The sequence below is a fragment of the Heterocephalus glaber genome, unplaced genomic scaffold (assembly GCF_053883595.1).
Source record: "Heterocephalus glaber isolate CG9 unplaced genomic scaffold, H.glaber_assembly_v1.0 deba00001195, whole genome shotgun sequence".
Classification (NCBI taxonomy): Eukaryota; Metazoa; Chordata; class Mammalia; order Rodentia; family Bathyergidae; genus Heterocephalus; species Heterocephalus glaber.
In genome coordinates, this window is record NW_028258212.1 from 1,611,798 (window position 1) to 1,631,285 (window position 19,488).

The window sequence follows — 19,488 nt, forward strand, 5'->3', positions numbered from 1 at the left end:
CAAACTCACTTAAAAGAGAATGCATTAATTGCTAATATCAGAAATGGAAGAAGTGCCATTACTACTGATCCTGTGGATGTTAAAAGGATTGTAAAGGAATATTATGGACAATTCTGCCCATAAATTTGGTCACTGATCAGAAGTGGGCCAATTCCTTTTAAGATACATTCTGTTAAAACATCTGCAAAGGTAAACTTGGGGTATAGGCACATTAAGAAATAGACATATTAAAGAAATAGCAATATTTATTAACCTCCCAAAGCACATACCACAACCAGACAGATGTACTGGTAAGTTCTACGAAACAGGTAGAAGTGCTGGCAGTTGTTTTTGTTGTTGTTTTACCGAGGATAACAGCAGAGGAACACCACTGACTTATTCCTTGTGGCTAGCATTACCCTAATACTCAGTTCAGACACTTCAGGAAAGGAATAATACAGACAAATATCTACCTTGAATGTACATGAAGAATTTTCCACTAAATATTAGCACATCAAATTTAAAAATGTATAAAAAGTTATACACCATGACTATGTGGGATCTATTGCAGGTGTATGAGACTGAATATCACATCATTAAGCCAGAGACAAACTATGACCCTTTCAGCATTTGACAGTAAAAGCATTTGACAAAACCAGTAACCACTCATGATAAAACCTCTCAACAAATTCAAGAGTACAAAAAAACTTCAACAGGGTAAAGAATTACTACAAGTTATAGCAAAGTCATGTCTTAAATCCAGATGCCCTCTGGCTAAGATCAGGAGCAAGGCAAGGATATCCCCTCCTGCTTTTCAATATCCTTATGAAAATCATAGTGAGTGCAGTAAGACAAAGGAAAAAAGAAAAGGCACTGAGATTTTGAAGGAGGAATTGTTACTTGGTCAGGTACAGTTGCTCACCCCATGACAGTCTGATTAAGTAGAGAGACAAGATGTTGAGGTAAAGTGGGTGGTTTTATTCCAGAAACCAGCTGGAGAAGATAGGAGACTTTAGTCACAGAGCCTATTTTTTCTGGAAGCTGATTTAGGTGTGGTTAATCTAGGCAGTTGATGGGTGCTCCCAGACTGGTAAGCATCTTCTCACAGCAGTAGGGGTGGATGATGCCTAGCTATGGGATGCTGCTCAGTTCCTGCAGATCTCAGAATCAGAGGTTTTTATTTCCTTGTCTGTTCCTGTCACCAATTACATATTTCTCAGTGGACAGGCTGGCTGGAGGGATTTGCTTCCCCAAGGCCTTCTCGATGGTGGAAGTGAACAAAAACATCTTTAATGATTAGCTTTGGTTCCCCAGTTCTGCACCATCAGATGTCCGTTCCTCAGTGTGACTGCTAGAATCAGGTGTCCTCCCTCACATGTGTTAGAGATTCTGGTTTTGTCTCTGATGTCCCCATCATGGCCATCTGTCACCGGTATTGACAAAAAAGTCGATTAGTTTCCCTTTGTCAGTTGTACCTGGGGCTCCTGTTGGGAAATATGGCCTCACATCCAAAGGAGCCCTGGAGCCCCCTTAGTATTTTCCCCGCTGTGAAGGAGGCTCTGTAATTACATTGGGCTCCCTGTTTTTCTTTCCCTTTTCTGGTACCAGGGATTGAACTCAGGACCTTGTGCTTGAAAAGCAGGGTGCAGAACCACTCAGCTAAATCCCTGGCCCTTGGGTTCCCTGTTTTTAAACATAATCTTACTGATTTATTTGAAGTGAATCCCTGCCCTCTTCCAAAGTACTGCTCCATTTGGGAGTATAAGAAAACAGTTCTCATTGTTTCCTGAGTGTACTTCAAGCTGCTTTCAGGAAAAGCACAATGACTTCACTTAAACAGCCTATTCTAGGCTCTTCTGATTGTGATGCAGTTAACATTACATTTGAAATATGAATTAATCAGAAAGGCTGAGAGCGCTCTGGATTTCCATTCTTTGTGGAAAAAGTGGCCAAACGTTTCCATGTTCCTGAGCTGCCAACTTTTCAGACTCTCATTTTCTTTCCAAAAATACATTAAAATTCCTACCCCAGTGCAAACTGACCCAAATAAATCCCTAATTTTGCTGTTCTTATATATTAAGTTAAAGCAAAACAGATGTAGAAAAAATAGGCCCCAACCATAAAAATCCCACTTAAGCACTGACCATTTTATGGTCATCTAGCTGCAATTCATGTTGTGCAAAAGCACTTCTGGATTACCTGGTGTGAAATCCGTACACTTATAACTCCACAAATAAATCCATATACTTATACAGCTCAGACATATGACATACTGAATCCTCATATGTAAGTTTTTCCTACAAAAGATAGACAGATAAGCCATCATTTTAAGTTATTTACTCTTGTCAAAGAAAAACCCAGAATTGGTGTGCTTGAAACAGAGGAAGTAATGAACATTGCCTTGTACTTTCATTTGGATTATTTTTGGAGCATTTGTTATGAAAACTTTGCGTAGGAATGTTTTGTTGCTTTAGCTTATGTATTATGTGGGTCACCATATTCTAACTTTTGAGCCCATTACCTGAGTTCTAACAAGCAATTAGTTAAAATGGCACACGACAAAAAGCATCTCACTGCAAACTACAAAGAGCATCCAAACTGTTTAACAGTGCATCCAAACTGTTTTAACAAGATCCCAGCTGCTTACTTACTTGTAACACTCCTGGCACAGTTTAAGATAACACTTGCCTGGAAAAGGACACTATAAACAAGGCAAAAAGAGGGATGTCACAATCATGGCTAGCTGCTGTACAACAGCGAAACGTTACAAAAACTCAGGTTGTCAACACAATTTTCCTTATTGTCATTAGGTAGAAGATATCTGTTCATACTTAGAAAATAGTAAATAGGACTAGGAATAGACTAGTTCAGTCTGAAGGGATCACAGGTAACAATGCTGATATAAACTAGACTTCTTTTGCATAACTTTTACCACTTCACTGAGCTCCAATCAGAGCTGATACTGAGGCAGTCCCTTCACTGAAGGGACTGGAATTTCCAGCTCTGGCCTTTGTTGTCCCCTGCATTCCACCACCACTCTTCAGCCTTTTCCCATATCCTCATGAGTTTCCCTTTTTTTTTTTTTTTTCAAAGGGAAGATCATCATCATTCCCTATAAAGAGGGAATACTCTGCCTCCTCCTCCCTGACAATCACATCACTAAGCTTTCTGGATCTGGAAACTGGTTCTACCAATGTTGTCTAAATAGTGTGTTTTATAGAACCCCAGCAAAGCAGGAAATGAATCAAACTTTTGATCTCCTGTTTGGAGCCTAGAAGGATTCACTCTGGAAGGAGGCTGAATGGGTGTTGGTGGCCCCAGTGGGCATGGGCTGCTGCTGTTGATATCGTGGGAGATGCATGAATTCTTAGAAAAGCTGAGCATATAGTCCTTGGGTCTGATGCTCAAGTCCTGCACAAGAACACTTGAGCTGTTGGCCCCACAACAGTGCCGCTACCTCTGGCTGGCTCAGCTTTTCCCAGTCCCAGCTACTCTGAGCCTTTGAGTTGACGTTACCTGCCTCGGCCATCTACACACTGAGCCACTAAACATGCCCCTTCCAGCCCCTTTCTCTGCAGCCCAGGAGACCAGCTCATCTCAGCCTCATAGCAATCACCTTCTCTGCTAAGCAAAATTGCTCTTTGTTGCAGATCCAGACTGGTGGCAGGGGCATCTATCTTGCAGGTGCACTCTTTACATTTGCACTTGCTACAGTCCTTGTGCCTCTAGGTCTGCAAGCCAAGTCATCTCTGCTTGGTGGCTTAAGAGCACCTATCTTGAGCTCAGATTTAGGCTGGACCTGGATTATCCCATTACTCCTGAGAAGGAAAGGTGAGCTTTTATTTTTCTGCTTTGGAGCATCAGTTTGGACAGATGTTGAACTTCCCATCAACTAGTTTATGTGCACCCCCCCCCGCCCCCAAAAAGATGCCACTGATGCAGAACTGGATACAAGTCCAACAACTTATCAAATCTGCAGTTTGGAACTGCAAAAGCCCAAAAGTGGGGTATTTACCCCCATAAACATTACCTAGATGGTGGAGAAAGCAGTTACTGATATACACACTGGAGTGACTTACTCAGTGAAGAGCCATCTACTTACCCAAATGTCAATTCCTTGTGTCATTGGAGGCTTCTTGGGAAACCTATGCTGTGACCAAGGAAGGCAAAGGAGAGACCCCTAGAACAAAGAGATTGCAGGAGCTGCTAGATGCACCCAGAGGCCTTCCCTGTCACCAGGCTCTCTAGCCATTAGTGATCCTTCTAGGTGACTCCCCAGTTGTTACCAGATAGGTTGGGTCACTTGCCCCATGACAGACCGACTAAGTATAGAGACAAAGTGTTGAAGCAAGGAAAGCAACTTTATTCCAAAACCTGGCTAGAGAAGATAAACTTAACACAAGGCTCATCTTGTCTGACCTGATTTGGGGGTGGTTTATACAGGCAATTGATGAATGTTCCCAGACTGGTAAGTGTCTTACAATGGAATGGCCAGATAATGCACATCTGATCCCTACTTCCTACTGAGGAAATGCTTTTCAGTTTCTGAAGATCTCAAAAGCAAAGATTCCTCAGTCTGTTATCAGAGTCACCATTTCCAATTTCCAATTTGTTACATAATACACAAGGGACAGGCTAGAAGGGAGAAGGCAGCTTCTGTGAAGCCTTGCTGATTGCCAAACTCCAGGAAATGAATGAAAATATTCTTAATGCTGTTTCAGAATGAACAGATGAAGGGCTGATTTTCTGGGCTGAAAAAGTAGTGTACAGATGCATATGTATCATTATTCATTTGTCGAAACTTACATAAACTAAGCTGCTAAGAGTGAACCTTAATGTAAACTATTACTTAATATTAACTAACATCTCTTTCCTCCTAAATGTCTTATCAAGATTGGCTCATCAGTTGTAATATTTTAACACATCAACACAAGATGTTAGTAGTATTACAAATTGTGGAGGAAGTGTGAAAGATTATGTGAGAATTCTGTTTTTTGCTCAGTTTTTCTGTAATCCTAAAACTGCTTTAAAAAAATAAAGTACATTAAATAACCAAACAGCTGTGTATAGCAATATGGATGAGTCTGTATGAAGGTGCTTTCTTTTTTTAAAATTAATTTTATTGGTACATTTTAGGTGTACAATATAATGACATTCATCATTGGAGATTTGTGCCTTTACATAATATATCTTGATTCTTATTTTTTCCCCATTCCCCTGCCCTCCCTTCAACCCCTCCACCCCTCTCTATTTAACAAAGACTTTGTTTCCATTTTTTCATTTTGTCATATGCCATTCCCTTCTTTCCTTTCCCCTACTCTTCCCACTTTGAAGGTGCTTTCTTTTATGTTTGTCATGATAAAAACATCATTACTGGTTTTTCCATATGAGGTGGGGACAGTGGGCAAGGAGACAAATTCTCAAACTTTTTAGGTTGACAAACACTGAGTATATTGTTTCTCTAAGCCCTGTCTTTTTAGAAAAGTCTCAAGTTTCTTTTCTTCCTTCATATCATTTTGATTGTGTGCTAAAAGTTTTGTTAGTCATGTTTCTGCTGAGACTACAGATGTCATTGATGGGCATTTGAATTGCTTTTGTATGTCTCTAATAGAAATTATAGAAACTGTGGCCTGAAGTTATGGCCCAAATTATCTCTTTGATAGCTAAACTGAGAAGGCCTTGAATGATCTAGCTGTACATTTTCCTCCCCCCTCTGCTCTGCTGGTAGTATCTATCCCCTGGCCAGATGAACCTCTGCAAAGGGCCCATGTGCAGGTCTTCCTTGTCTTTGCATAGAAGGTTAACTTCCTGCCAGCCCCAGGATTATTCACACAAGCCTATCACATCCTCCCCAACATACAGGCCCAAAGCACCCTCTTGATTGCACAGAGTGCTTCTTACAGACCCTGCTTTTTCACTGTGCTCCCAAGCAGACACCTGTGTAACCCTGCATGGCATGTCATGCCCTCCTCACCTCACCTGAGAATGTGTCTACAATATCACCCTTTTTGTAGATTCTTATATGTGGCCGAAGTAACAGGCCCATGTTTTCTAAAAGGCCCAGAGAACACAACACCGGGTTCCTCTCCTTTTTCCGTTTTGGCAGAGTACTGGAAGATGGTGGTTCTGGCTGAAAGGCATGAGCAGTTTGCTTGCACTGAATGACAGTTTTGGGGGGATTTTGCATCTCTTCCCACCTTAAAATGGTCTCGACATCAAAAGAACTGTCACTTGGCTCTGTCCCTGCATGACTAGCTACTGTGTATAACCTGTTCAGCAACTGGTCTCTGAGGCTTCCACCTATAAAAGGCAGGAATGGCACAGTGTCTTCACTGATCAGCACTTGAGCCCCATACCAGGAGCTAGCTAGAGCTTCTAGTTGTGGATATACCTTGGTGACCATCACTGCTTGGGGCACCCATACATACCACTCCTGGGGTGAGCCCATATGACCCTTTGTGGTTTCTGTGGGAAGGTAGGAGACAGTCACTTGGGAGAATTAAGCATGGTGCTCTGGTGGCTACCAAGAGTTGTTTAGGCAAGAGTGGTGGCTGCACTCATCTCCTGTGCTGCCATTGGATACCCTCTTCAGGCTCCTCAGGGGCATTAAGGTGTACATCCATGGTGCCACAACTAACAAGACAAGAAAAGGGGAGGGCCGGGGATTTAGCTCAGTGGTTTTGCCTCCTGCCTCACAAGCGCAAGGACCTGAGTTCAATCCCTGGTACAAAAAAAAAAAAAGGAAAGGGGATAACCTCTTACAATGTACCAAAGGAGAAAACAGCTGCTCTCCCATTTCACAGCCCTTGTCAGTGTGCCTGAGCTTGCTCAACAGTACTGTCGATGAACATGCCAAAAGATGGATCTTGGAATGATGGGACTTGCCAGCCCTTACCCAGGGCACAAACAAGATGACTTTATGTGGGCACTGATCACAGGGAGGTGACTGTCACCTTGGAAGGAGGAGGCAGCCACTCACACAACTGGCTTCCGGGCTCTTGTACTTACCCCATATTCACCCTGAAGGTCCATGCCACAGGTAAGTGGACAAGAAAAAAAAAAGAAAGCTATGACTTTACAAGGCCAGAATTCCAAACTATGAAGGGACTTGTACATAAGTTTGGAAAGCTTGGATTATGAGAGTAAAAGCAACCTCCAATCAGTCCTTTCAGTCAACCTCTGGTATAGACAAAGCATGCCCTGCTGACTCCCTGTGCTGCTATACCTTGAATGCAGCAAATGTAGACGTTTTACTGGAAACCTTCTACAATGAGTGGTAAAAGTGCTTCTGTACCTCTACAAGATCTGAATTTAGAGTCTTCTGAAATGTACCTGTGGCAAACCCATGGCTTTAATACAAGACCGAAATTAAACATGGCTGTTCCATTGTATTTAATTGTGGTACCCCTTGAAATCTTAATAAAGTTACTTAATATAAAAGAGAATAAATAGCTATGTTTTATGTTAACCATTGCCTAGTTCCCCAGAGTCACAGCACTCATTGACTTAATTTTAACACAGATCTCCTATAGGAGGCAGGGAGGTAGGGGCAGTGGTATACCTTTATATTAAGCAACTTTATTAAGATTTCAGGGGGTACCGTGAGCAAGGGTTTAAGATTTGGAGCTAGGGAACATTGAAGAGGGGTTTTCACCTGTCTGTGAAGAAAATATTGAAACTTTCATAGTTCCAGTGTTACTAGGAACACAAGAATATGCCTTCAAACAGAAGTGCTTCACATCTCACTGCTTCCAAACCATGTGACTTATGTGTAGTTCAAGTTCCTTCACAGCTGGATCAGAATTGTTTTTGCTACTTATGTTTCCACTTACTTTTCTAGTTTGGACCATAAAAAAACTCATGCAGGTATTTAAAAATAGGTGTCTAGATTCTATATCTTTCTCATTTTCTTTGATTCTATAGGCCATCTTCAAAAATTAAGGTGTGGCCAATTACAATTGTGAACCAGAGGACTGGTATCTGTGCAGGAAGGAAGCAGCTCCTCTCTTTCTCTTGGATGGAGGCAGAATGCACGGCCCCTCCTTTTCTGTACCTGCTCTGTGGCCAGGACTTCTCGTGATGGTCAAGTGGGTTTCCCAGATTCAAGACCTCTCCTCTGCATCTTGTGGGTGTGTTCATCAGCTTTCCATTTCCACCTTGTGGGTGTGATAAAATACCTGAGAAATCAATTTAAAGGAGAAAGCTTTATTTTGGCTCACAGAGGTTTCTGTCCATGGTTTGGTTTCATTGTTTCTGAGCTTGCGGTGAAGCAGAATATCATGGTGGAAGGGTGTGATGGAGTAATGCTTCTCACCTCATGGCAGAACTCTGGGTGTGGTGGCTCACACCTATAATCCCAACACTGGGGAGGCTGAGGTAGGATTGCTGTGAGTTCAAGGCTAGCATGGGCTATGTAGTGAGTTCAAAACCTGCCTCCACTACATAGCAAGACCCTGTCTCAAAAAACGAAACAGAACGAAATGAAGAAAAGAAGGAGGAGACAGGAGACCAGTGTGAAGATACGTTTCCCAAGGAATGTTCCCATTCCCCATTCCCTTCAAATAGGCTTCACCTCTTAAGTTTTCATCACCTTCCAATAATGTCAAAAAATAATGAATCAAAGGATTAGTCCTCTGTTGAAGTTATAGTCCTTATAATTCAAACATGTTCCAAAATCCCCACTTCTGAACATTGTTCCTTGGAGACCAAACATTCAATATATGAAGTCTTTGGAAACAGTTCATATTTAAGCCCTCACAGTGGGTTTCCACCTAAACATCATCCTTTCCTCACACTGACATGCTGATTCTCCTTGACAGCTACATCTCCCATTTCCTCATTTTTTTTTTTTTTTTTTTGGTACTGGGGATCAAACTCAGGTCCTTGCGCTTGCCCAGCCAGCGGCGAAACCACTGACCTAAATCCCTGGCCCTCCTCATTACTTTTAATGAGAAGTCAGCAGAAGATATGGATATGCGTGGGAATGAATTCATACTAGTGGATGAGTGGTGGCCACTCAAAATACAAGAGTTGTTGCTTTTAAGTTACATAAATACATAAGAATCTTACTAATCAAACGGGAGTCATTGAAGTAGTTTAATATTAAAAGCACTCCAGACCCCCAGGAAGTAACCTGGGAATGAAGGTACCACACACACTAACTTGCTCCCAGACCCTATCTATCTGGCTAAACTTTTGCAAGTGTTTCCTGGTTATTATTTTTCCCACTTCTCCACTTCTTTAAAAGTTTTCTTAAAGGTTCAAGTTTTCCATCTCAACTTCCAGGAAACAGTGGGGGGATGACTAAGACTAGGACAAAGTAGTGCCTCTCGCTGTGTCTTCATGCATGTTAATCACCCATTCTTCAGAGCCCCAATTTGTAGTGTTTGAGACTTTCCATGGTGTAAACACTCCTACAATGGCCAATTGCAAACTATCAACAGTTAAAACCACTGGCTCACAAAATTCCAATTGAAGAGTTGGTTTCTGCTTCTATTTATTCTAATTCCCTTGGACATATAGTAAATGTTTTCCTCTAACAGAATATTCTGCATACAGAATTTGACATACTTCAGTGATAAGAATGACAATTATTCAAGAAGAGCATTTGCAACCTTCCTAGAGACTGCTTCATAAAATGTCAGAAGATTCACAAAAAGGAATCTAAAATAGCTGTAAAGGTATTGGCAGTCTGCACCATAGAATAGGGTAAGACTAAGTAGGCCAGAGAGTTCTCGGAGGACCTAAGGGTTCAAGAAACTATCTTTCTGTGAAATGTAAAAGGTGAGGAAAAGGGAAAATTCACCTCCTATTCCCTTCTTCCTGGGGTTTTGGAAAGGGAAATATTTGTGGATGCTTTTGACCATAGACTGAGAAGAGGCTGTGGCAGCAACATGGCCCAGGGATCCTTGGAAGCCTACTCCTGTAGCAGATTCCGCTGGTTGACTAGGTAGTCAGCAGTGGTAACAGTTGGTGGACAGGCTTGTTTTTTCCACCCATTAAAGATCTTGACATAAATCAACATCCTGAACTCTGTGCAAGGCCACATATACCTCTAGGGTTTGCATGTAAGGAGGGTGTCCTCCGGGTCTCATGTTGCTCATTCATACACTGTTATATTTTCTGACTACTAAAATCCTGGTAGTTTCACCACCTGCTGTGCAAGTGCAAGGACCCGAGTTCAATCCCTGGTACCAAAAAAATAAATAAATGAATAAATAAAATCCTGGTAGCACTGTGTTAAGAATGCTTATCCTTTATGATTTAAGCTATTTCCAGGAAGTCTGAAAATTACTACCTCCCAATATTCTTTGAACTAAATTTTATTTCCCCAGACCTTTGGCTTACAAATAGAAAAAAGAAAAGCAAATGTACAAATTAGGCAAGATTCTACCTTGCACATATAACTCCTTTTACTACCATAGTTAGAACATATGTTGTGAGGAGCTTTTTGAACTATAGGAGAGTGTACACTATCCATCTACACTATAACATCATTGTTACTTAAGAAGCATTCATTTTCATTTTCTTTTTTTTAATCCAACAAATGTTTGCTGAATGGCTTAATCATACTGAGATACCGATTGTAATAAAGAAAAAATCCTTTATTTTCAATAATCTTATCATAAAACCTTGGTTTGTGAGTATAATTCATTCCAGAAACATGTTTGTAATCCAAAGCACTTGTATATTTTCTAATAGTGGAAATTTAGATGATTCATTCCACAAGCCAAAAATATTAATATAAAAATGTTTACAATACTGTAACATAACCCAAAATAAAGAAAATACAAAATATAAGAAAAATGAACACATTAACCTGCACTTACCTTGCATACCTTGTGATGTGAGGGAGACAAAAGGGAGGAGGGTTATTGTGTGACTCACACTATCTCTAAGAAAATCACTGCTATCTATTGGCTCAATGAAATCTTTCTTTTTGTGCAACTTTAACAAGGAACCTATCCAATGACACTTCCTTCTGCCTCCTTTTAAGGATTTCACAGAAATACGACCTTGCACTGTCAAACAGATTCATGGCTTGGACTGCTACAGTCTTATCTAGGTGATGTTTTTCTACAAAATTTTGCAGTTTCCCATATTTTTATACATCTCCTGAATCTCATTTGAAGTGAGCAATTCCTCTGACTTTTTCTCCTTCTCTTCTGCAGACAAGATCTCCATAACCTCTTACTGGAAAGTCTTCATAGAGGAGGAAAGGTGCCCCTGGGTTCATGTTTCTGGAACTCTCTACCCAGAATGAGAGGACTGCTGAGGTGAGGCATTTCATGTGAAGCTAATTAGGGTGACCTCAGATGACGTGCTTTGCCTGGGCATTCTGATACATGCACAAGCTCAACTTTGCAGACTATCCAGCTTAAGAAAAAAGATCACCTAACAAATTTAATGTGAATCCCTCAGAGAGTAATGTCTGCCATCAAACCCTAGCCACACAAAAACAACTTCTGGGCAGCAACACAGTTATTACAAGTGATCCTTTCTTTATTTCCACATTCATGTAAAAGGTTCTGATATATTTGGGCTGGTACATAAATTATAATGATAGGGAAAAGTTTTAAAGTAAGTTTAGTAGATTAGCTATTAAAGTAGTTGTGGAAGCAAAATAGGTAGTGTATCCCTTTAAAAGCTTGCCTTAGCCCATTGCTTGTTGTTTAAAGTGAAGGTTATATAGCTCCTTTCATCTGTAGCTCCACTATAGATAACATCCTAGCTCTGAAGAACAAAGTGGGAATCCTTGAACAAACTTGTGATATATGTGCCTTAACTGTCATGTTTATGACTGTAATCAGTGACAGAAACTACCTGTGTCTAACCATAACAGAAATTGGAACTTTATTTACTTAACAAAGACCACTAGCGATGAGATAATGACTGACAAAAGTATAAAAGGTGACGGACAAAGAACACAGCATGCAGACTCTGACCAGACCACTTTCTTGCAGTCCTGCCTGCTTGCGAGTAAACTTTTATTATTTTACCTGAATTCTGTGTCTCCATGTATTTCTTTCCATGATTCCAGAACAATAAGAAGTTTAAAAATACACAGTTTTCATGTTTAAAAAAGCAGTAACAGATTGCTTCCTCCATTTAATTATCCAAGAGATCAAAATATTGGGTTTGAAACTCTTGGAAGTCCTCAGGAATGGTATCTGCAACAAGATCACAGGAGTTGATTAGTCAGGCTTCTCTCACCCTAGAATCCTGACCTGTGCATGCTGCAGCTGCATGGACCACCTACAAGAACACTTGTAGCTCGGCCAAGAAGCTCTGCAAGTCCCTGCAGCCATTTTCTACTTCAGGACACTTGGGCCACTGTTGGCTTAAAGCCTAACAGTGTTCATTCAGAGACCTAAAGAAAAATAGCAGAGTGGCTTTTCAGTCTGTGCTTATGTTTGAGCCATATTAAAATAAAGGCTGCTTGCTGCTTGTGAATTAAGCTTCACTGAATTTCTCATTGAATCCCAAACCCTTAACTATGCAGTTAAATTGTATGGGTCTTAATGTCCATATCTATAAGTTATGAAAAATTAGGTCTACTTTTTGCTTATTTTACACAGGGACTATCAGTTTTTAATAAATATGTAGTATGAGCTTTGGACTTTTGCAGGAAAAGTGTGCTACAAAAACAAGATGGCATTACTTGATTAATTCTAGTAGTAATATTGTGCACTAGTGAGAATGTATATTACCATTTCAGCAATACTTGAGGTTGGACCAGATGATGTTTTCTTGAGAGAAGGAGAAAATGCCAAGTAGAAAATGTCACCACACATGGTGGTGTCTACGGTGACCCCAGAGTCAGCCACCAACTTAGAGCCTGAATAAAATTGCACCCTGCAGGTAACACAGGCAGAGCAGGTCTCCATGGAACCCAAACCAGGGTGAAGTGCCCATAGTGAGACTCAGAGTCTCTCTTCCGACACTCTATTTTCCACCGATGTAGACTGTGCTCTAACTGGTCCTCCTTTCCTACTAGGTTGGAAGCCCCTCAAGGACTGGACCTGTGTGTCTACATCTTCCCAACTTGGCCCAACATCATGTTGGGCACAAAGCAAACTTGATAGGTACTCACTGAAGAGTGGAAAAGAAATTGTCTGACATCATGGACAAGAGTTTTGGGGACTGGGTTATGACAGTCCCTAACCTGGATATCCAGTCTGCCTAAGGTCTGGTTTCCATCATTTGGTGACTCTCAGAGCCATCATTCTCAACAGGAGACAGCACTCCTTCAGCAGAGGGTCAAACCTCTGTGGGGGCACTATGGGTTGTCACAGTGGCAGTGTGTGACAGAAGCCAGGGATGATGGAAGGTTTACAACTCCCTGGAGAGAACAGTCAAAGTTTCTTTTTCATCTTGGACCCTTTTGAAGTATTCTTGTAGGCATATAGAAATGTGAACAGACTGTTCATAATAACCAGGACCAAGAATATCTTTTACTTATGAACATCAAGTATATTTTGCATTGATTTTAATATAAATTGAATTTTCTAGGATACATTGGGAAAATACTGAGTATTTTTTGCTTTGTCTAAAAATTAAGAGTTGTCATGATTTTAGGACTTCATATCACTGTTGACAATACTACTGTAATATTTAATTTACATATATATCAATCTGTATTTGAATGTCACCTCCACAGTGATTCAGGAATGGATGCAATCCTACCTTATTTTGACTTTTAGTGTGGTTATGCCCAAACACTTACATGATTTTGTTGTATAGTTCAGGTTGATTTTTCAAAGATTATATGTGCAGGTAGGTTATATTTTCTTTCTTTTGTGGTAATACTAAGGATTAAACCTAGCTACAGTTTTTCCACTGAATTACAACCCTAGTTTTTTCCTTTGAGACAGGGCCTAAGTCACTAAGTTGCACAGGCTGGGCTCAATTTGCAGTCCTTCTGCCTCAGTCTCTTAGAGTGCTAGGAATACAGGGGCACATGACCAAGACCAGCTAGGTTATGTTTTCTACAATTTCATTTGGGACCAAAAGGGGGCAATTTAAAATTTCTCATAAAAAAGAGGGGTGTGGGTTTAAAGGGTTAAGAATGTGGTCAGGCATAGTCAGTCTTAATGAGAGACCAACTGAGTACATTTGACATACTGTCACAAAGAATAAAATATGAATCAGCCCTCCTGACATTAATTTTCCCACGACTACTTTCCTCCCCTGGTCAGAAACATGCAATTCATACTCCTTTGTATATATATTACACAAGTGGGCATCTACACAGGCTGGTCTGCGAGTTAGAGGAATGAAAAACTAAGTACATTATCTAAATTTCAAAGATACAGCCCTAAGACCCCATAATTCATGCAACTAATTAAAAAACACAGACCTTAAAAGCAGTAAGGCAGATGATGCTGACCTCCCTAATGAACAGCTTGTGCCAGGAGCTGGGCTGGGTGCTGGCAAAAATAAGAGGGAAATGTGCTGCTCACCTGGATTTTACAATCCATCAGGGAAGACAAGTCAAGGGCTTGGGTCATTCTGTGTAAATCACACAGGGTCTGAGGGGATCTCAGGAGAGTGTGCTCATGCTTCAGCCATGCCTTTTACTTCATGCCCATTACCAGCCCAACTCTGGACCTGTCCCATGAGCACAGCACAAGGGCACTGCCATGCATGTATACTCATCTGGCCATGGCTGAGGCCTCCCCCAACACTCCTTCCATCTCCAACTTCTCATCCTGTCTGGGTGTCAGTGTGGGTCTAGATGTCTTACCACACTTTTCTGGGAGCCCTGGCAAGTCCTAGAGAGCTATCCAGATCAGGGATGCTCAGGGAACCCACTCCAGGTACAAAATGGAATGGCACTTTGTTTCTGGTGCTAGGGGTGGAGAAAGAATCTCTGTCTACCTGATATAGCCCACCTGGGGCCTGTGCTGCAGGAACCAGTGGTAGGACACCTTGTCCTTCCAGCCCACATTCCTGGAGTCCATCTACACAGTTTGACCTGGTCACTAGTGTCCCGTGTGCCACAGGGAGTTCCAGAGGTGCTCCCCAGGACCTGTCTTGGACATCACAGCCTGGATAAAGACACAATCAAGGTATTAGAACAGGACATAGAGAATTCCTTCTTGCTTCCTGTGTCAGAAAACATGATATAGTGCTGAATTCATGGTTACTATAGGACTGCCTTGGACTCAGAGGAAAGCATAAACACTTAAATGTCAGTTCTCCTAAGGTGACCACAACCCCCTAGTACTAAGTAGTAAACAGTACTGCACTCAGGACTCATTCCACTCTGTCCTGCTATATACAGCCATTTCACCCCACATTTGCCCAAGGATGGCTCATACCAAATGTCTGGCTATTGAAGTCTGCCTTCTGTCCAAGCAAGCCTGAGAGAGGCTTCACAAGCCCTCTTGAAAGCAGGTGGCCTCACTAATAAAATGATTAGCCAGCACAGCATGCCTAAAGATGCATCCCAACCTTCCCTACCTCTTTGACCCCACTCAGGCTGCTGTCCCACCAGAGAGTCAGGAATGAAGGCAAGGCCCTATGCCAGTTCACTCTTCCCTGAGCTGAACATGAGCATCAATTCCACCAATTTCTTAGATCACTACATGCCATTTAGGAGAACTTAGAATGTAAAGGGAAGGTGGAGGGCCTAGAAAAAAGGAAGATGAGGGGCTTCAATCCCCCATACCTTGAGCTGAATGCCAGGCTCTGCCACAGCTCTGAAAGGCATGGCTTGCCAGTAAGTCTGCTCAGTCTGCTTCCACATGACCATGTAGAAACTGGAGCTGTCTTGGTAACCAAAGATAAAACCTGCATAGTCATCATCTGTCTGGGTGTTTACATTGAAGGTCCCTTCAAAGTCAACTCCATTAAAAGCCATGTACCCTACAGAGATCAGATATGATTAGGAAAACAGACAAGCCACATTAACAGCTGACAAGATTCTATATGAATGCTAACTGGGGCCCTAAATCTACCCACAGCAAGGCCAGGATCACTGTTCCTGGTCTGCGCAATCTCCATGCCCTGTAGAAAAAGGTGAGGGAGTTTAGAGAAATTCTGAAGGGGGCTGAGCGAACATGGGGAACCTCAGAACCTCAGGCACTATGAGTGATAGCCAGGGATGTCTGATTTTGATGTTAAAATTCATTATCTGGGTAGTTGCTATATCTCATTATGAACTCAGAGAAAGCACAAAAGCACAAACTAGTTTTTAAAAAAAGGTTTAAAGAAGGCTCAATGTTGAATAGAAATAATTTTGCTAAGATTTTCACTTAAGTTGATTCAATCCACCCTTAACTGGCAAACATACAACATATGCTTCTAATGAATATGATTTTCTCTGTGACTCTGGCAAGCCTCTCTGTGCCTTCTTTCCTTAGTTACACACTGAGGACACACAGGTGAACAGTTTGATGGAGAGGTCGGGAGTGTGGCTCTAGGGACAGACTGCCTAGGTTCCAATTTCAACTACCTCAGCAATGTACCCCAGTGCTACCATGAGCAATCACTGAAGTGTTGCAAAACTCAACTTTATCACCTGTAAAATGGCCATGATGAAATTATAGTACTCTAATTCAGGCTGCTATGAGGAATATATGTCTGGCACAGCCAGCCCCCTCTAAAATTTGCCTGCTGCTGTCTGAAGGGCCTCTGTTGAGAGGCAGATTTGAACTGTTTCCAACCATGTGACACTGACCTGATTCAGGACCACCCAGTTGGGGTCAATTTGGGCATCAGCTTTGGGATCCAGGACCACTGTCTGGGAGGCCCTGAAGTCAGTCAGGGTGATCTCTGCATTCTCTGAGCAGATGTCGATCCAGTCAATGACCTGATCCTGGTCAAATTCAGTCTCACAGATGTCTCCCACCCCATCTCCTGAGTTGGGGAAGAAAAGGGGTAGAACTCAATAACACCCATGCCCATCAGTCCTCAACAGAGCAAGGAGGCTAAACAGGGCAGATATGCAAAACCCAAGCTCCCACCCTGAAGTTTATGATTTGCAGTAGTGACAGGAAAGAAAACTGAGGTGGCCCCAGGACCTCATCCAGGAGCCCTCATGGTGGATGACCAGGCCTTCAAAAACTCAGACTTTCTCATAAGATACTGCTGACTCAATGGAAAAGGAACCTTACACTACAGTGTCCCAACAGTTTTCTTAGTAAAACTTTTGATCTACCATCATCCTGTCTGTTAAAGAATGGAACCAGGGGAAACAGAGCCCCTCAGAGAATATAGTCCAGAAGAACCCATCTGTGGCCCTCAAGGGAGGACAGCTGTCAAGGTCTGGCTCTCGTGAAAGTACCCATGCACTGTTAGCACAGTCCTCTCAATCGTTGGCATTTTTCAGGTAGTTTCTGTTACAGCACTGAGTCCACAAGGTACTCTGTATGGCTTCTGCCTACAGATAAACTTGCCATTCTTGCACTCATTCAGGTTTCAACAAAACCTTCTGTGGTTTATACACTGCCAGGGACTGTAAAGCAATGGGAATGGACATATAGAAAACATTAGTGGAATTCATGCTTCATCTCAGCAGAACCACTGAGGTAGATCCCTGGCCCCCTTCAGAGCTTCAAACCAACCAACCAACCAACCAACACAAAACACCCCAGGACTCTCTACTTCCCTCAAGCTGGTTCTCCTCCAGTGGGCTTTACGGTCACGATTCTGAAGGACATTCTCTGGAGTTATACACATGGACCCCAGGGAGAGATACCACGGCAGGACCTTGAGTCAGATTTGACGGAGCAAGGATGAAACACAAACCAACTCGGGCCAGGGAATTAGCTCAGTGGTGCAGCTGCCTCCCTTGCAAGCGCAAGGTCCTGAGTTCAATCCCCGCTACTGGAGGGCAAAAAAACATGTGAGGCCAACAAAATGAATTCCAACACCTTGCCTGTTTTAGGAGGAGGATCAGCTGGTTAAACAAATGATTCAAGTTTTCCATTTTCGGGAGGCTAGAGCTTGCACAAAGTACATTTAAATGAAGCAGAAAGATAAATAGTAAGAACAGAAATGACTGATGTAGAAGGATAAACATCAGCAGCACTCACCAACAACTCCCAAAGCTGGTTCTTCCAAAAGATTAATACAATAAGCGATCACTAAGCACGTCTGGCCAATAAACACTAGTGTTGAAAAAGGTAACATCACAGATGTATGAGTTTCTTTTCCTCCAACGAACTATACAGAGCACTGTGCTACCCTAGGTTCAAATTCAATGACATGAATGGCTTTCTAGGACAACCAAAAGTACCAAACTGACTTTGAAGAGATAGAAAATCTGAAAATCATCAATGGTCATGGAAAAAAGCTACACGGCAGTTAACTTTCCAAACACAGCAGCAGGGCAGGGGGTGCAACTCAGTGGTAGAAAACTTGCCTAACTTGGCCTAGGCTCTGGACTCAATCCTCGGCACTGCAAGACAGAAACGAGACAAAACACCAGCAGTCTGCACTCAGGTTCTGCCAAACTTCCAGAAGCACATTATTCTTCTGTTCCACAGTGCAGAAAATGATGACAAGTTTCCCGATTTAATCACCAAGGAGAGCATAATTCTAATTAGGAGCTCACAAAAAAGACGGGAGGAAAAAGAACTACACAATCTCACTTACAAATATGGACACCAATGCTCTAAACAAAAAAAATCTAGCAAGCAAGGTAGTCGCGGTGGCGTCGGAAGCCTGAGTGACCCCCCCCCCCCGGGCCCGGTCCCGGCTCTGGCCACAGCCCCGGCAGGCGCCTGGCCCCGGGTCTCGGGCTCCTGCGCCACCCCCGCCCGCGGGGTCCCGAGAGGAGGGGGCGGCCGCCTGCCCAGGCCACCTGCAGCACAGACCGCTCGGCTCGCAGGCCGGGCCAGGCCGGGTAGGATATCTCTCCCGCCCAACGGGGACAGGACCCGGGCCGCTATGGAGCAGCTGGGCAACAGCGGGGGCGACCGCAGTGCGGCTTCCCAGAGGGGCGGCCCGCCTCCCCGCACCGGGACTCCCGCGCTCACACCACCGACCTAGGAGACGACACCGCTGAGGCACAGAGAAGCAAGCTGGCACCCCGTGCGGCTCCTACTCACCCGCCAGGCTCAGCTCCCCCTCCGTTTCCGCCCACGTCGCAGCTGCCCGCAGCCAGCGCGGCTCTCAGCTCGGAGACGCTGGGCAAAAGGTCCCGTGCTCCCACGGACAGACGGCTCCCCGCTAACGCGGTCAGGGCGCACGCAGGCGCGGGGGTGGGGGGGCCGGGAGTCCAGGAGAGGAGCCCTGGGAGTTGTGGTGCAGCAGTCTGCATCTTTGCTGGGCGCCACCTCCATGGGCCAGCTGCAGGTGCTCCGGCCTTTCTCGCTGCCTCCTCTGTCTCCTCCAAGACTCCCACAGCTGGATGATGGAGGAGTGTTTCCACGAAAGACCTGGACACCCCCCCCCTTCTTGGAATTAAAAGAATCGTACCGCAGTGATATATGTGCACCCATGTTCATAGCAGCACAGTTTGTAATAGCTAAAACTTGGAAACAACCCAATTGCCCATCA

General features: G+C 43.1%; 2 protein-coding genes across 18 annotated transcripts in view; one reads left to right on the forward strand and one right to left on the reverse strand.

The window, feature by feature from the left end:
* Positions 1-13,495, forward strand: part of LOC101713368 (zinc finger protein 33B) — a 40,727-nt gene extending 27,232 nt beyond the window's left edge. For 2 of the 10 annotated variants that reach the window (XM_013069005.3, XM_087210760.1), the window contains exons 6-7: positions 11,151-11,255; positions 12,977-13,495. In XM_013069005.3, coding sequence (XP_012924459.1) covers positions 11,151-11,242 — 92 coding nt within the window. In that variant the 3' untranslated portion in view covers positions 11,243-11,255; positions 12,977-13,495. Of the gene's footprint in view, positions 1-3,072; positions 5,037-6,782; positions 8,109-10,975; positions 11,045-11,150; positions 11,984-12,197; positions 12,954-12,976 lie in introns of those variants that run through there. The other 8 variants (XM_087210756.1, XM_087210758.1, XR_001182891.3 and 5 more) reach the window with 7 other exon arrangements.
* Positions 228-19,025, reverse strand: LOC101714763 (thrombospondin-3a-like). Of its 8 annotated transcripts, none has more exons than XR_015451139.1 (7): positions 16,664-19,018; positions 15,653-15,849; positions 14,860-15,029; positions 11,979-12,149; positions 4,082-8,156; positions 2,179-2,276; positions 228-1,402 (listed from the first exon to the last, which is right to left on the reverse strand). XR_015451139.1 is itself a non-coding variant. In XM_087210767.1 (7 exons), exons 1-4 carry the CDS (start codon positions 17,271-17,273, stop codon positions 15,023-15,025), a joined length of 291 nt encoding a protein of 96 aa, XP_087066893.1. In that variant the 5' UTR covers positions 17,274-19,025; the 3' UTR covers positions 228-8,156; positions 11,979-12,149; positions 14,339-14,408; positions 14,874-15,022. The 8 variants fall into 8 exon arrangements, 6 of the variants coding, with proteins under 6 accessions (XP_087066893.1, XP_087066895.1, XP_087066894.1 ...); XM_087210767.1 differs by adding an exon at positions 14,339-14,408 and having other exon boundaries at positions 228-8,156; positions 14,874-15,029; positions 15,653-15,753; positions 16,664-16,842; positions 17,270-19,025; XM_087210769.1 differs by having other exon boundaries at positions 228-4,159; positions 8,033-8,156; positions 15,653-15,753; positions 16,664-16,842; positions 17,270-19,025.
* Between the last annotated feature and the right edge of the window lie 463 nt (positions 19,026-19,488).

Excerpts from the sequence above, each read along its gene's own strand:
- LOC101714763 (XM_087210768.1), bottom strand. Across the intron at positions 15,754-16,663 it reads ACTGGGTGGTCCTGAATCAG|ACAGCTCCAGTTTCTACATG; the intron begins GTCAGTGTCACA and ends TTGGTTACCAAG.